The sequence below is a fragment of the Balaenoptera musculus genome, chromosome 8 (assembly GCF_009873245.2).
Source record: "Balaenoptera musculus isolate JJ_BM4_2016_0621 chromosome 8, mBalMus1.pri.v3, whole genome shotgun sequence".
Classification (NCBI taxonomy): Eukaryota; Metazoa; Chordata; class Mammalia; order Artiodactyla; family Balaenopteridae; genus Balaenoptera; species Balaenoptera musculus.
In genome coordinates this window covers 5,168,227-5,185,970 of record NC_045792.1, presented here as the reverse complement: position 1 = coordinate 5,185,970, position 17,744 = coordinate 5,168,227, and the positions used below count along the sequence as shown (strand labels likewise).

Here is a 17,744-nt window from a genome sequence, read left to right as displayed (position 1 = left end):
GTGTGTGTGTATCTGTACAACCTCAACCCCAGGCCTGCAAAAACAAAGTCACTGGTATCCATGACTATGTGCCTAGACTCACACCGGAGTGTTTTGATGGGGCCGCATGGGATGGGACACATCTGCACCTGAGGTCGTGTCCTCCTGGGCACGCTGGATTCAAGACAAAACGGGCCACCACTCTTGCCTCTCCCAGAAGAAAGCCCACCCTCCGCAGGAGGATTGTTACCAAGTGGTCTGTCACAATTAATGTGCAATGACTGACACTTGGGGAAAGTACATCACAGTTTCAGAGATTTAATGTATTAATCAACACACTGAAAACATTTTGATTCCTAAGCAGCTTTGGGTACCATCTTTTCCAGTATACATTCAAAATAACGTAAGTAGGAAACTGAACAAGACATTCACAGTAAAACCTTCCCCTGCAGATCAATCTTTATATTACATTGGTCTCTTTGATGAAGATGTGGTGTTGGCCCTCAGAGGAAGGAAGACCTAGCACTTTCCTTACTGTGGGGTCATATCCCATTCCCTTCCCTTTCATACTTCTTCTCCTTTAGAAACAGCATTTCAGTTACAAACCCTCAGGTGACAAACACAAGACATCTTTTTCTCAGAAGCATTAGCAGTATTTTCCCTTCTAAACTGTCTTTGCTCCTTCAAACTCCTCACTGCCTTCTTGGAAGATCAGGAAATACTGTTTTAACAGATCTGAAGCCCCTTATCCCATCTAACACAAATTGGAAGAAATATCACCCTCATTTTCAAATCAAACATTCTTTCTTGCAGCAAAGTGTTCATTGAGATTCTAGAGTGGTGATTTAGCCTCTGTCTAAATGTCCTTGGGGCAACACCCAGCTTGGCCACAGGGTCTGGAGGTACCATCAAGCCGGCTGGGCCCTGTGCTCCTCTCCGGTACGTAGAGATGCGGAGTCCACGGGCCAAGCCTACCCCCTGCTCCTCTGGAAACACAGCATGACCCAGATTTAGATGAAAGCGCCAACAACCAGGGCTGGAGAAGGCCAGTGCCTCACAAATGTTCACTGTGCATCCGTCTTTTCTTATTACTTTGATTGGTTCATCTCCCCCAACTCAGAAGACAATTTTTCCTTTGATACAAGCCAATGTTAAAATAAACGTGGCTTCTTTCTTATCAGTAGAACCAAAATAAGAATATCGTTTTCCCCTGATCCTTTCTAAAGCTTATATCTTCTTTGGGAAGACTCTTAAAAAGATCTCATTTGGTCTGTCCATGAGGCTTTCAATGATTTTTGTCTGTTCCCATCAACACTGCGTGATTTCAAATAATCCTATTCAAGATTTTATGTGAGCTCCTATGGCCCCCATATTCCAGTTTCCTATAAACCCATTGCATGTTCTCATGCAGTTGCCTTGTAGAGCTATATGTCTTGTAGGATCATGGTTATGGGGTTCAGGGACATTGTGCAGGGAGATTTTAAAGGCTCTTGTCCCACTGTCATACCCGCAAATTGTTGATTGCTCCATAATGTTTCTAGTCGCTAGGTATCTTCGAGATTTTGCTTTACTCGTGTTGAAAAGCCACTGTTACATTTTGGTGTCGTCTGTTTCGCTGACTTCGGACAAGATGAAGTTGGGGTTGTCATAGCCTCTCTTCATCCTGGCTTGAGCATCTTTCTCATTATAAAGGCACATGGCACAATGAGGCGTCTCCACTTCCACTGTTTTGCTAAAGTTATGGAAATCTACTCGGTATTTCCCTTCCTTGGTCTTGGACACCATGGGAGCAAAACGATAGCCCCAGAGCACCTCTTCTGGGACATAGGATGTCCGGACTTGGCAGGTAGCACTGGTTGATTCCACCGTGCCATCTAAAAACACCACTAATTCAAAGTCCTGCTGGGGAAGGGTTTCTGCTGCCATGTGGAAGAAGGGGCTAGTGTGGTCAATGACATGGTAAATTGTCAGTGGGGAGATGAAAAATAAATTTTCATTCCCCGCGTCAACCACAAAGTTGATATTGATCTGGTCCAAAATAATGGTCTCTCCTTCAGGAGTGATGGTGGTCTTCAGAAGCTTTCCGTATATGTGACTGCCGATAAGGAGGCTCTTCCGAAGATTAGCCACTCGGATCAAGAGACAGAGCTTCCCACCCCGCTTACTGATCACTGCGTTCTTGCTGAAAGTAATGGTCTTGGCACGTTTTTTGGGTCTGGAGATCTTGGCTAAAATGGCGCCACACATGAAAGAATTGATGATGACTCCAAGAATAGACTGGAAGATAAGCAGAAAAATGGCAGTGCCGCACTGTTCCGTCACACACCTGAATCCATAGCCAATGGTCACTTGCGTTTCCAGAGAAAACAGAAAAGCTGAGGTCAGGCCATTAATGTGCTCCACGCAAGGCGTGTGGTTGGCGGAAGGGTGGAACTCAGGGAGATCTTTGTGAATGTAGGCGACCGCATACCACAGGAGGCCAAAGAAGAACCAGCTCCCCAAGAAGGCTGTGATGAAGATGGTCATTTTGTATCTCCACTTGAGGTCCAGCACAGTCGTCCAGATATCCACAAAGAATATCAGCCTTGACTGTGCCTCTACGTTGCCAAATTCAATGTTACACCTTCCATCTTTGGAGACCAGCCTTGCTCTTCTCCGAGAATGACCAAGAAAGTGAGTGACAAACCATTTCTGAAGATGTTTGAACATTCTTTCTGTCAACACCCGACCTGAAATCACATCAAAGAAGAACAAAACAGAACAAAATTATGTGTGTAACACTAGTGCACTAAGTGACTCACTTAAAGAGCTAACTGCCTATGAAACGGCCATTCAATACAATCTGGGTGAATGATCGCTTGGGCAAGCTGACAACCTTGTTCTGGATACCATAATGCTATTGTCAGTAGAAAATTTCTGCTACAAGACCATATTGCTTAAAGATAAAGAGAAAAAATAATTACAGGGAGATAGAAATGTAAAGGAACCTGAGATAGCATACATCCATGTGTTTTCTGACCTTAGTCACACCCAACCTTAAAAATGTTTGTGATAACGCAGACACAGAGAACAGACTTGTGGTTGCCAAGGGGAAGGGAAGTGGGGGAGGGATGGATTGGGAGTTTGGGGTTGGCAGATGCAAACTATTATGCATAGGATGGATAAACAACAAGGTCCTACTGTATAGCACAGGGAACTATATTCAGTATCCTGTGATAAACCATAATGGAAAAGAAGAGGAAAAAGAATGTATATATATGTATAACTGAATCACTTTGCTGAACAATAGAAATTAACACAACATTGTAAATCCACTATGCTTCAATAAAATAAATTTTTAAAAATGTTTATGATAACAAATTATGACCTGTACTATGATTTATTTGATAGCATTCTTTAAATGAATTCTCCTTTCTTCTTTAATAAATTTAGTCTTAAGCTAAGCAAAAATATCTGTGAAAGCAGAAGCTTGATACACTATTTACATTTTTGTTAATATATAGAAATAAATAACCATGAAAAAAAGGCTCATCAGTATACTACCTAAATCATCTTGTGTACTGCTATGGATACTCACATAGCAAGAGAAATTATAATACAGTTCAGTTCTCTCATTTATCTAGTGAAGGAATTGAGAAAATTTTAATGATATTTCCAAAGTCAGGTCCCGCAGCAGAAATTAACACAACATTGCAAATCAACTATACTTCAATAAAATTAGGACAACAGCAAAGTCAGGGACCTAACCGTGGCAAGATGACAACTAGAGCATAAGGCTCCCTGCTTCCAGGTCAGAGGAATCTCTACCTCACTGTGTCTCAGTTATAGCATTTTATATTCTAACACCAGATTTCTCTGAAACATTTCAAGAGAAGCATTGGTCAACTTCCTTTTTTTTTTTTTGCTCGACACTATTTAGAACCGAGTTCCTCAATACTGTTTGGTCAAGTTATATCATAAGATCTCGGAAGTTTTCTCAGTGGATCACAAGCCTGGGATGCCAAGATTCCCAAAAGGAATAGTAAGATGCTCACCATCGGTATCTCCTACTTCCTTCCTTGCCCGCAAGCTGAAGGATGTGGCACTCTGATTTAAAGAATCCTGCACAAAGGTAGAACCATGTTTTATTCATTCCTCTATCCCAGCTGTTAGCACAGACCATGGGCACTTACTATTTATTCAATAAGCATAAATGGAATCATTCCGTGAATGAATTAAGCACTTCAAAATACCATATGGTCAAAGGTCTCATTGATGACATTATTGTAACTTCCATCTTACAGCACAAAACTGAAGGGATTTCCCCCAAACAGACAGCACTGATGAACCCCCGGGGTCATAAACACTAGACGGTCTCCTCCCCTAGCTGTGCCCACCCCACTCCCAAGGTGTGCCTGTTATGGTTGTCTTCGTGGTATTTTTAATCAAATGCAAACATGTTTCTAAAATAGATTTCAAAATCCCCCTTCAAAAATGTGTTTATTCATACAAACTAGGAAGCGAAACCAACTTAGTGATAAATTTTAAACAAAAGTGATATCCTACCACGTCTTGCTCATGGCCTTAAACCAGGTGAAAACACAAGAAGACCCCAGGTAGAAGTGGTGATGAGAAAACCACGGCTGTGGTGATTGGAAGGACAGGTTCTAAAGATATTAAAAAAAAGAAAATGTAACCAGGAGAGCAGACAACAGTGCACTAAGAGGGGCCTGCCCCTCATCTCACCCAACCCTCATTGACCTCAAGTCCCAAAGAATATGAGGGGATGGTCCCAAGTGTGGCTCACCAAGGGAAGTGGTCTCTTCCTTCCCCAATCTCTCCCTTTTCTCTGCTCACATCTCCCCTAACCTTGTGTCCATCCACTGGGGACTCTCTCCCTTTCCCAGGTTCGTGGAAGCTCATACTGTTTACAAAGCTCTTCCTAGGGTGGATCTCACCTAAAACAATAACTTCTAAAGCCAACATTCATCAGTCAAATCCACATCCTCTTTGTCATACATTATAATTCCAGACATAGCTCCTAACACACCAACCTCTAAGCTTTTCTCCCCCACTATTCTTGTAGTACCACCTAAATTCATTTCACTTTTGAAGAGAAAGAGTATTTCTGTAGAGTAAATGAGTCCCCCCTGATTTATCTCTTGGATGAGTGTGGGTTTCCATGCCTGTCCCCCCTGATTTATCTCTTGGATGAGTGTGGGTTTCCATGCCTGGACTACTAAGAAAATATTATCTGCCTGGCCTTGGAAAGAGCAGGAACGAAAGCAACCAGCTTAAAAAGAGCTTTCCCCAGATCGCCCACACTTACCAACATCTTAAACATATTCCGACCCGCAGCATCCACGGCTGGGGAAAGCAAGGAGGTAGTGTTGGGAGTTGGTCTCTGTAGGCAGGCTGATTTCTTTTAAACCCAGCCTAATTAATGGTAGGCTTTGGCCAGTGGACTGATGCTAATTTGTATTAGCCTGAAAACATTAATTTCATAGTGGAGTTGTGTGTTTTAAACCAAGGTAATTGGTCTTTCTCAGACCAAGCCCCAAGCTGGGTATGTATTTTTTTTCCCAAACCTCACATGGCTTGAATACCATCATGCTAAGACTTGATAAGCCACCAGCTAAGGTCCCTGGGCAGCAGGCACAGGTTCTGTTCTGGCATCTTCCTCCTCTCCTTTACCATGCTCTATAGCTCTCTCGCTCTTTCTCCTAGTTTGTGCCCAATACCTTTCACCAGAAACATTAGTTATCATCAATCTCCCAGCATATTCCCTGAAACACACTGAGATACTCAGATTTCTAAGCGTTCACAAAGATACAGGTGAATGATACAGACGTAGGTAAGTACATATTTGTAAGACAAAAATAAGATCGCACCAGGAAGAAACAAGATACCATGTTAATCTCTGTACACAGCAGTCACTGTTGTTTAAGAAATTGAGATTTAAAAGCAGCCTTTATTGTTGGACTTATTTTGTAAACTCTGGCATTTACTGAAGGTACTTTCTATATGCACTGGGTTAACCAATGCTGTTGATTTATTTACTCAGACAGTGTGAAGATTTATACCTAGAGAATGCAAGAATACAGGATAAATTCATCCTCTGACCAAACCCATCAGTCACATGGCAGTCCCATTATACATAGCCTATATCCGACTTTGCTTAGACAATGGCATTTAATCCTACCACAGACAGATACAATACGTATTTTTGGAACTATTGGGCGATTAGAAATTGGCCCTGGATTATGTAACATGCACAGTTTTTAGGTCACTTTCTATTGAAATCAGTAAATCTTAATAGCAAGCATAGGGCTGGACATTAGCTAATATTTACCAAAGTCTTCTTAATGGCCTGGCAAAGCAAGTGGATTATATTATTGCCATCTTTTTTCTTCAGTGCTCCAGCATTCTTTTTTTCTGTAAACAGTCCATTCTCAAAAAATAGACTTTGTATGAACTTTCCGAACACTGAGTGTATTGTGTAGGATTTCAAAGACAAATAGAACTCTGTTCCTGTTCTCAAGGAGCTCACAGTCGAAGGGGGAAGTGAGCTCAGTAAATCAGCAATCACAATGTGGTGTGGTTTGTATAATACCCAAAGGACACGTCTCTGCTCAAAGATCTCTATTAGACAGGCATCCCCCAACCCCCTGCGAAAACACCTCAACTGACAGAAAACTCAACTTTTGTGTCGATTAATTTATTTATCCATCATTAAGCAATGTGTGGATTCTAACATGTGTTAGACATCACGGAAGTAATCATTTACCAAATGGGTACAGTCCCTGTCATTGTGAAAAAGCTTCTAGTCTGGGTGGGAGATGCAAACGAGCTGATAAACCGTCAAACGCAGTATGATACCTGCCAGGGTAGAAAACCATGGGAGTGCTCTGGGAGCATCTTATTTGAGGAGCAGAGAAGTGCTATGGAGACCAAGGCCTGGAGATGGCATTAGAGTCACACATGGTGGGAACTCTGTAACTGTTTGCTGAATGACGATCAATCAATTAAACAAAGCATGCATGAAAGCAATGAGTCTGCTATCACTTACATGGCTCCCCGTCCAATAGAGATATTTTGGAAGAGACATTTTTGTGCGGCACTGAAACTGTAAATTGTGTATGTGACAGAGGCAGGGGCACAGAGGAACTGAAAGAATTGCTGAGTAAATAGGTGACAGTGCTGGGGGACATCGCGAGACGCCGGCTGGAACCAGCAAGGGCCAGCACTAGCAAGGGCCAGCTCACTTAGCGTCTGTGTGCCCTGCGAGATGTTCTCATCTAGACCTAGAGGAGAAACTGATACCAACAACACCTGGTCTAGTTCTGCCTCAGGGACAACTCATGATACTTCTAAAGAAGTCTGAACTCTCTTCCAGTGATCGGCCTTTCAAATTCTTGAAAATAAACATTTTCCTCCTGAATCTCCTTTTCTCCATAAAAATGCATGCTTTATTTGCATACAATACCTATGGCAACCAAACCCCTCTGCATTTTAAGTGAGGTACCTACAGTTTGTACTCCTTGATGGTATTTAAAGAACCAGGACAGAGGTCGTTCTTTTGCAGGCAACTCCCTGAGAACAAGTAATTGAGAACTTGGGGTTTCCCGTGGCCAACATCACACTGCCTTCTTCCCACCCCAGCACGCAGCAACCACTGTACCAGAGAAAAGACGGCAAATAGATGTTGCTTTTTTTTTTTTAAATAGGTACTTTTTTTTTTAATGACCCTCCTATTTTTTTTTAATTAATTAATTAATTTATTTATTTTTGGCTGTGTTGGGTCTTCGTTTCTGTGCGAGGGCTTTCTCTAGTTGTGGCAAGTGGGGGCCACTCTTCATCGCGGTGCGCGGGCCTCTCACTATCGTGGCCTCTCTTGTTGCGGAGCACGGGCTCCAGATGCGCAGGCTCAGTAGTTGTGGCTCACGGGCCTAGTTGCTCCGCGGCATGTGGGATCTTCCCAGACCAGGGCTCGAACCCACGTCCCCTGAATTAGCAGGCAGACTCTCAACCACTGCGCCACCAGGGAAGCCCATAGATGTTGCTTTTATCTCTTATTTAGAATCACAAAGGCTATCGTTCCTCTCTATAGATGAAAAAACAGTTGCTGTAGTCTGCCTTTTAGTCCAACCTCTCACAGCTCACACGCAGCCTGAATTCACTCGGGACATTTCTGAGAGTCAAGATTGTCTGTCAGAGGTAGAAAATAGGAGTTATTGAGCCTGAGAGCAGAAGTCAAATGACTTTCTGTAGTCCCTTTGCAACGGTGCTGGAGGAGAAATTCAAGCTTCCATGAAAACTGATGGCTTTGTTTCAGGCCATTAACCAACATTTCCTGAGGGCCTACCGTAGCAAGGCATGCAATGGGATCATGGCCCAAGGTCTCTGCCTTCCTAATCAGTGAAATCAAGCAAACTCTCTACTGATTGAACTTACTACATGCCAGGTGCTACACTAGGAAGCAAAAGAGGTAACTCCCTGCTGTCAAGCTGCTCAAGGATGAGTAGTAATTCAGTCATTATCCAGTAATTGCAATGCGGCAGGTTTGCTGCCCGGAAGGGGTCGAGCACAGGGTTTTCAAGCATCCAACAGAGAGGAGACGCAACAGGCTGAAGGTCAAGCTTACACTCTTTAACACACCTTTGCAGAGGAGTTAAAACAAATGCATCTAACTGATACCGCAGAGGACTTCCTGTTTTCTATGAAAACGGCCTCAAGCTATTGGAGGATGGCCACCCAGCTGGATTTGCAAACCCTCAGTGCCCAGGAGCATACAGTCAGCCAGCTCCTGGGGATACCTATATGGAGACCTATTGTCGACAGAGGGCATTATTTCCTCTTTGTTCCATATTCCAAGAGAAATCACCTCTGATGTCTTTAGCTCTACCAGGCTGCTCCCTTGGGCTCAGCCTGGGTTCTTACATAGAACTTGGCAAGGCTGGTGGAAATAATTTTTCCTGGCCTCATGGGCATGTGAAAGGGCATGAGCATCAGGACCCTTCCAGGCTAGATTTGGGACTGCACCTCAGTAATACCCCACCTTTCCCTGGGGCCAAGTGTCCTCACAGGCCCCCTCCCCTGTGAAGCCACAAGTTGCTTGTGTCCAGGGTGGGAATGCAGCACAGACTTTCCTAGGTGCCCGGTTCCTTCCAGAGAAGAGAGTTTGGGAACAAGAGCCAGTGAATCATAAGGTCTGGGGGTGTTGGTGCTCTCCTAAGGCACACCGGCTTCTGTAGGCATCTCCGGAGGCTGCGGGTCCAGAAGTATCACCCGAATAACTATAGAGATCTGCCATGCATGGGGATCAACACGGGGTGGGAGCCCTGGCGCAGGATGTTCATGGCACAGGTAAGAACCAAGGCAGCGGGTAGACTGGAGGAAGTCCAGCTGGGCTGAGCGCAGACATGGACTTGAATCCCAGTTCTGTCACTTGATGGCCAGGTGACCTGAGCAAAAGTCGCTTAGGCTAACTGAGCCTCAGCTTCCTCGCCTGTGAAATGACTGTAAGAATGTGCTCTCAAAGGCTGTAGTGTGTTTTAAATGCAATCGCATATGCAAAGTTCCTAGAACACAGCAATTACACAATAAATGTATAAATAGTAGTAACAATAAATAGTAGCAACTGTTATTATTAGTTCAGAAATTTAAACCTGTGCAGCAGCTTAACCAGGCATCACCAACCCAGGCCACTGAGGGTCTGCTCTGCAGAGTCACAGGGGCTGTGTGGGGAAATGACACCCAGGCGAGGGACAAGGCTCCTGAGAGAGAGGGTGACAAAGGTTCTGACAACACGTCGATGTCTGTGAACTGTACTGGCTTCAGAGCCCATCCTGACCTGTGGAATAGAAGACCTGAGAAAGCCAAACACGTTTGTATAAAGGATTTGTCCGTCATCAGGGCAGAAGCCTTATCCTGGAGAGGTGACAACAGCATAGAGGGAGAGAATTTTCCTTGGTGCACTACCACGGGTGATGCCCTTCTTCTCTTACCACAGACATTAAGTAGCATTTGGTTGTATCACTGACAATCTACAGACGCCGTTGAAAAGGAGAAAGCAGCTCCAGACGGCTGGGAGCCAGCCTGGCACTACATCTGGGTCTCGGTGTTGTCGGGAGCTGTCCTGGGGCTCACAGCTGGGTCTTGGTGTTCTCTTGTTGAACCCAGTTTCACAGGATATCAACATCAGAATCATGTCTGAACACAGACAGAAACATGAACATTGTCCAAACCATGAAAATGACCAAATGTCCCCCTGTGCTGGCACTGTGAGTGATCCCTGCTTCTTTACCAATAACAGCTTTAGCCTTACACGGGTCTTCTCTGCTTCTAGATAATAAGATTTATTAACATACTCGATCACAGAATTACCCCTATTTCTTGACATCTAACCCAGAGCAGCGTGTTGCTTCCTTAACTCTCCCAAATCACCTAGAAGAAGCCCAAATCTTATTTACGTGCTTCCTAACACTCTCTCAAGCGAGGCCCCCACAATTCCTCAGGGTGCAGGTGCACACTAGCTGCAACAGGCCAACTTGTTCAACTGCTGGGGTGCTCCTGGTGTTCTTTGGCTGGAAGGCACTGACACCCCAAAAGGCAGAAGAGCACACAGAAGAGGTGTAACTAAGAGGTCATAAAGCCGTTTCATAACCAATTGACGATTCCATACCATTGCTTCCAGAAGTCACACTCGCATATGTATATTTGCAGGCTTTTGTATCAGGATGTGAAAATGAAGGACCAAATTTAAATATACAAAGTCACCAAAAGGAGTTAAAATGTTCAAGTTCAGTTTTAAAGTTCTATCTAGCTAACTAGTTTACAAGGGCCGTTGGTCATCCTAAGATAATTCTACTCTCCCCACAAAGACGTGTATCACTTCCTGGCACCTGGATTGGGACCCAGCAGGAAGCATCAAGAGATGTGATATTCCCACCAGGACAGCCAGCCTGGGAGTCTGTGAGGCTGGCCCCAAGCCAGGTGTCCGTAGGGTCTCACCAGTCTTTGGTGGCAGCATGCCTCTGCTGTGGAGTAGGAAACCTGTGCTTTGGAAGTTGACACTAATTCTATGTGTATTTTCAATTTTGTTTCCTTGTTGTTCTTCAAAGTTGTTTTTTAAAGTATTTTGGAAATGTTAGCATGTCTCGGTTCTGCAAAGGGACCCCCGTTAGGGGGGTCCCTTCATCTCTGCCTGATTCAGAGTTTTGAAGGGACAGCCACACATCCCTGGGGGCTGTGGGGAATGGTGACCACAGAGTGAGAGGACCCTAGAGGACGAGAGAAACTCACAGTCGCAGAGTTGGGTCTTCTTGGCTTTTATTCTAAAGATTTTCTAAGGAGTATATCTTCTCAACTTTAGGGAGTTCTGTACCTTACCAAAAGAAGGCATGGCTTTGTTGGCTATGCATGGATTGAGCCAAAGTGAAGAGGAAAAACCAAGGGAAACGTGAGGATGCACAGCTCAAAGAGAAGCAAGGGAAGCCCAGGGCTGAGAAAAGCCTCTGCAGACTGTGAAATGGTCATTAAGATCTGGGTGGAGGGCCTCCCAGCTGTATCCTTTGTGAACAGCGCCCTCTAGAGCACAGTGCAATGGTGCCCTGAAACAGGGACCTTCTGGGGCAAGGAGCCCACAGTGTCTGCCCAGCCACAAGTGTGAAATCTCTTGCAAGCTGGGTTGTCCACTGGCTTGTTTACTGAGAAGCCAGTGTGGACATGAAGTCACTTGCCTCTGTCTGAAGAGGTGCAGGAGATGATTTTCAAAGCTTCATGTATGACTGGAATTTGCAGTGACCCAAGAGCTGCTGGCTTTGGGATTCCAGTTGTTGGGCTTGGAATTTGCCAAGTTGCCTTTGCTGGGCTCAGGATTGGGGGTGAAAACACAGTATGGAAGATACCTAGTAAAACACAACAAATATGGTTATCACCTGGAGATAGATGACAGGTCCCTAGAGAATCCTGGGTGAAATTCCACTCAGTCTGTCCCAGGACCAGATGGAACCCTCCGCCATGGAAAGGGTGGGAGGGTCAGTTCTCAGGCCTCCACCACGCACTCAGGCCAGACTTCCTGAGAGTCACTGCACTAACCGTTGAATTCTAGTTTCTGGTGAACCTATAGCTGAGAATTAAATTAACACAAGGACCCAAAGTCATTTCTAGTCTCATGGCCTTTTATTCTCATTTCTATTCAAAAGAAATCCATTACAATGAAAAGATCATTATACAAGTCTAGATATAAACCTTATGCTGAAACCAAAACCAATAAATTGTGTTCTCGAAAGATAGTATATAAACAGAAATTGCTTGTGTATAGTAAGTTGTATGATATATGCACTTGAATATTAGATATTTAAAGGAATCCTTTACTGAATAAGTTTATAAAGCAAAGAATCATTTTTTCAAATAAAAAAATCATTTTCTCACTTGTTTGGCTTGTAAAAGTATGTGTATTGAAAAAAAAAAAGTATGTGTATTGGGGGATGAGTGTAGTTTGCTTTTCTGAAAACTGGACACATATGTAATAAAATAATTTTTAAATCTCTCTCAAGCACCCACCTCAAATGGCACTGACGTTTAATAAAAGAGTTTAATGTTTACCAAAAGTTGTATTTATATGTGTGCAGAGACCCCGTTATTAGTCTGACCCTTCTAGCTCTCTGTGGTTTGGGTTGGTATTACATCAATTCAGTCTTTCCAGCCCCAAAAAGGAATGAATTCCATGTGGACTAGAGATCCTGAACATGCTTTCCTGAGTGTCTGCAACCAGAAAGCACACTTGATTTTTAAGAAAACATATAGAATCTCAAACCTTGAAGATTTATAATATAGAGGAATCATTCTGATGCCTCGAGTTTGGCACTGGGGGGCTATTAGTCATGATGCTGTGCCCACAGGTGACGGGTGTCGTGTTGGTCCATCCCCGCTCCAAGAGACATGCAAAGAGAAGGCGCAGAACCGCAGGTTCCTGAGTTTGGAGGGGACCTCTGGGGGCCTTTCAGTCCTATATTCTAGCTTATGTTTCTTGTCACTGCCCCAGCAACAGGCCTACAGGGCAGGATTTAAGAGGTGGGTGTGTGGGGTTTGAATCTGGAGTCAGTGAGTCACTAGCTCTAACTCGGGGTACCATCCAGTCTCTCAGTGTGTCGATTTCCTCATCTGAAAAAATGGGCCCATTCATATCTATTACAGATGGGTGGAAAGAGCTCAGGCAGCACTTAGGCATGGAAAGTGATCCAGCCATTAACACCTTCAGGAATGCAACCTCCAGCTCTAATTTCTCTGTCAAGTTACAGCCATACGTTGAATGAAAGATCCAACCGTGTCATTACCTGAGATGCCTTTAAATTCTGGGCTTCTCTTCACCAGTGTCCGGGCTGCGATAGCAGCCTGCTTCCCAGAAAGGTAATGAGAAGGGCAAGGCTCTAACCACAGGGCAGGGGATTAGCTGCAGAGCCCACCCTCCCGTGGATTCTGCTGCTCTGCCCCGGGAGCTTCTGAGGGTCAATGATTACCAGCTTTGGCTTGGGTTCCGCCGAGCCAAGGGAGTTGCATTAATGGGGCGGCACGTCACCCACCCTCCCATGTCCAAGAACTTTCTGGGAAAGCCCTGGAGGCAGAGGGAAGCAGACTCAGCAGCCCCCATGACCCTGTAGTTCCGTGTCCTAGAGCCGTCCTTGGGCCTGTGCTGAATTCCTCTCTTTGGGGCTCTTCTTGTCACCGGGCAGGGCCCACCCCAGGGGATCCTCTCAGAGTGGGGACATTGCTGCAGAGACGTCCCACCCGCCTCCTCACAGTTTGACGAGCTACGCCAGCAACTGTCTTGCGCGGCTCTTGGCAAGTGTCTGCCCCTGAAACAAGAGAGCGAGCAGGAGGAGGGCCTCCCCCAGACTCAGAGCCGGGCCAGGGTGGGCAAACCCGAGGCCTCGCCGAGACCTGCCCCCGAGAGGGCCCACAGAGCCCACGGCAGCCCTGCTGACGCACTTTTCCTCATTCCTCTCCTCTCTTTTTACTCACTGGTGTGTACAGTGTCCTGGAAAAGGTGAAGTGAAATTCCACTTCACTTCCTCTTATTTGCCCTTCTAGTCGTAATCAAACTGAATCACAAGAAGTTTTTCCGTCTCAGAAACGTTACTTAACCTCTCCGCAGTTTTTCCTAATAAATTGGTGATTATAACGCCTATTTGTTGCCAAGGGGATTCACTGGAAAATACACATGTCCACACAAAAACCTGTGCACAAATGTTGATAGCGGCATTGTTCGTAACAGCCAGAAATTGGAAACAGCTCAAATGTCCATCCACCGATGAATCAATAAATAAATGGGGTTTGTCCATATAATGGAATATTATTCGACCATAAAAAAGGAATGAAGTACTGATACATGCTACAAAGTGGTGAATTTTGAAAGCATTATGCTAAGTGAAAGCGGCCAGATATGGAGTTTTTCCATTTGTACAAATGTGTAGAATGGACAAATCTACATAGAGAGAAAGTTAGATCAGTAGTTCCCAGTGGTGGGGGGAGAGGGAAGTGGGGAGTGACTGTAATGGGTACGGAGTGTCTTTTTTGAAGTGATGAAACAGTTCTAATATTGATGGTGGTGATGGTTGTCCAATTTTGTGACTATACCCAAAACCCACTATTGTAGCTTTAAATGGGTGGATTTCATGGTATAGGAATTATATATTATTTTATATTATATTATATCAATATTGTATTGTATCGTATCATATTGTACTATTTCAATAGAGCCGGTACAGGAAAAATCCACATCAAGTACCTCTTGCACGGCAGGACTTGGCAAACTGCCCCCATCTGTGTCCTGCCTCTCCAATTCCTTCCTCTCCATCTCTCTCCTCCCTTCTCTCCCAGCGCCAGCCGGAAACACCACCCTCGGCCCTTGTAGGGCCCTCGGCTGACCTTGGCCCCCTCCTCCTATAGCAAGTGCCACCGTGATTCTGGAGGCACCACATCCAAATTATTTCCTTGGTCATAAGAGTCTGGAGGCGCCCAAAGATGCTTCTGTCCATCCTCACCCTCAACATGCGCTCTGCCTGCAAAGGAGAGACTGCGCCTCTCCTGGCATCCGTGGGACAAGCCCTTCTCCTCCAGCCCGGCCGGCGGTGACTGGGAGAGCAGCCGAGGCAGAGCGTGGTGCCGCCCCGCCATCCACCCTGGCCTGGGTCCCACACGCCGTGACCCTGACCTGGCAGCTCAGGGTTTAGCCCCGGGTCAGCTCTGCCCACTCGCCCCTCACAGCTCCCAGGGAAGGAGGTCGGGCCAAGGTCCTGAGCTTGGGAGCAGGTCTACCATCCCCCAAGCACCACAGGCCCGCGGACCCACGCGCCATCTGATGGGTCGCCCAGAGGCAGACGGGCATTCATGTGGCCTTGGCCTCGTCAGGCTGCCCCTCGGTCCACTGTGCTGGCCACGCCTGCCCACACTCCCTCACCCTCTTTCACCCTCGTGGGAGCTCAGTTCCATTCTCTCCTGCTCTTTCCTTCACGCAGGACTTTTTTTTTTTTTAATATTTTTTTTGATCTGCACCATTTTTAAAGTCTTTATTGAATCTGTTACAATATTGCTTCTGTCTTATGTTATGGGTTTTTTTGGCTGCGAGGCTCTTGGGATCGTAGCTCCCCGACCAGGGATCGAACCGCACCCCCTGCATCGGAAGGTGCAGTCTTAACCGCTGGACCGCCAGGGCAGTCCCCTTTACTCAGTACATTTTTTAATCTTCATTTTTTCTTGACCTTTGTTCCTTGCCCATGGCCCTTGTTGTATTCCTGGAGTCAGTGACATTAGTTATCCATCCTTAGACCGACCTCTGTGGAGACTCAGCTACCTGACAGATGAGCCAGAATCCCATCACACCACTGAAACCACTCGCGAGGCCACATTCCCCCACGTCCTTCCGCCTGCCCACACACACGGAGGAGGGAGGAGGGGGCGTGGAGCAGCTTAGGATGGGAGGGGGGTCTTGGCTGCCTCCTTGGTGACAGCTGGGGGGAGGAGCTGTGTGGAGTCCAAATTCAGGGCCTCTCAAAGGAGGGACAGAAAACCACCCACTGTGCATTCCCGGAGGTTGGCCCGGCCCCTTTCTCAAGGGCAGGGCTGGATTTCCACGTACGCTTCCTGAACACGGGTCACCCCTCTCTATTTTCAGTTGCCGACCTTAAAAAAAAAAAAACCTCACCTGCATTAACATAGATCACAATGACCTGTTTGATGACACACCATCAGGACCAATCCTGGATCATCACAAATAAATGACATTTCGGGGGCAAAGAAACTAAAGTATGGCCCTTGTCCCGTGGTGAGAACTACTTCCTACAAAAAGAAGAAGAGGCCAGTCTACCTGGAGGGCCTGAACAGCCTCCCCGGAGTCTCTGCTGGCCTTGAAACACGTGGTCTGGAGTCAGACTTGAATTCCAGCTCTGCTGCTGACTGATGCCCGTCTGAGCTGACTGCCTGCGTTTTCACAGACCTAATTTCCCAATGTAATCTATTAAACCTGGAAATAAACAAGACAAAACGGAAAGTCACTAAGAAAAGCTTAGGATCAATAAAGACCCTGGAGTTTGTGGTGAGTTATGTTTGCTTCTTCCTTCCTTCCTTCCTTCCCTCCTCCCTTCCTTCCTTCCTTCCCTCCTCCCTTCCTTCCTTCCTTTCTTTTTCTGTCTGTGTATCTTGCTGCTCTGCACAGCCCTAAATTGCAGAGCCAAAGCCACTGTTTCCTGGTTCATTTTTCCAGTCCATCCACACTCCCAATAACTGAACCCATTTTCAGCAATGGGTTTTTCACAGCATCACCCTAGTCCTGGCTTGGTCCCCTTTGCTCGGGCTCCCCTCAGCCAGATGGAGAAGCAAGGATGGAAGGAAGGCCACTAGGAATTGCAAAGACCAGTGGGCTTAGCACTGACCGAAATGCTGGCTCCCTGGTGCCTGTGGGGTGTGGGGTCCGAGCTGTGGGCACTAAGACTGAGAACATCATTGCAGAAGGCCAGTAGGTGGGGCTGGCAAAGCAAAGAGGGGGTTCAGCAGGTGTCACAAAGGTAGCGAAGGTCAGGCTGGAAGGTGGTGTGGACTCCGTTTAAACCCCACTCCTTCCGCTTGTCAACAGGATAAATGACTTTGCTTCTCTGAACCTGAGTGTTCTCCATGAACATGGAGATAAGAATGCCTGTTTCACAAGCTGAGACGGGCTTCAGTGTAAGAACACACAGCAGAGAGTCCAGCACGTGGGGACTTCAGTGAGGTCAGCTTCCTTCCGTGCTTGGCAGAGTTGAGGAGCCTTCATGAAGAGACAGCCAGTGTTGATTTGGCATTTGAGGAAAAATTTGAATTCCCAGGTCTGGTTTGGAGGAGGCGGCTGGCTCGCCTGCCAGATCCAAGGACAGACTCGGAAGGGCCCACGTGAGCTGCAGAGAAAATGCAGGGGCGGGCGTGTGGCCCCGCGGGGGGAGATGCCAGGCCATGGGCAATATTCTTCTGCCTCTGTTAGCCCTGTCCTGCCTGGCTCTTCAAGAAGGCTCTCCCCCCAGAACCTCTGGGAGGGGAAGACTTTGTTTATCTGGCTGCTAGGGAAAAATAACAAAGCTGGGGGAAAAGACTGACGATCAAAAAGAAAAAGATTGCCCATAAAACGACCAGATTAGATTAGACCACGAAGATCCAATTATGCCAGACCAATTGAATTTCCTCTGAGGTTAGCATGACCAGCCTTCCAGAAGCAGAGGCTGCTGGAGCACAGGGCTTGTGATTGGCACCTGGCA

General features: G+C 46.1%; 1 protein-coding gene across 3 annotated transcripts in view; it reads right to left on the bottom strand.

Moving 5' to 3' along the window:
- Window positions 1–356: 356 nt before the first annotated feature.
- The window catches only part of KCNJ1 (potassium inwardly rectifying channel subfamily J member 1), a 30,071-nt gene continuing 12,683 nt past the window's right edge, over window positions 357–17,744 (bottom strand). The window contains exons 1-3 of one of the 3 annotated variants that reach the window (XM_036859405.1): window positions 16,328–16,446; window positions 11,700–11,867; window positions 357–2,708 (exon numbers count right to left, since the gene is read on the bottom strand). In XM_036859405.1, the coding sequence (XP_036715300.1) occupies window positions 1,570–2,688 (1,119 nt within the window). In that variant the 5' untranslated portion in view covers window positions 2,689–2,708; window positions 11,700–11,867; window positions 16,328–16,446 and the 3' untranslated portion in view covers window positions 357–1,569. Of the gene's footprint in view, window positions 2,709–11,699; window positions 11,868–16,327; window positions 16,484–17,744 lie in introns of those variants that run through there. The other 2 variants (XM_036859403.1, XM_036859404.1) reach the window with 2 other exon arrangements.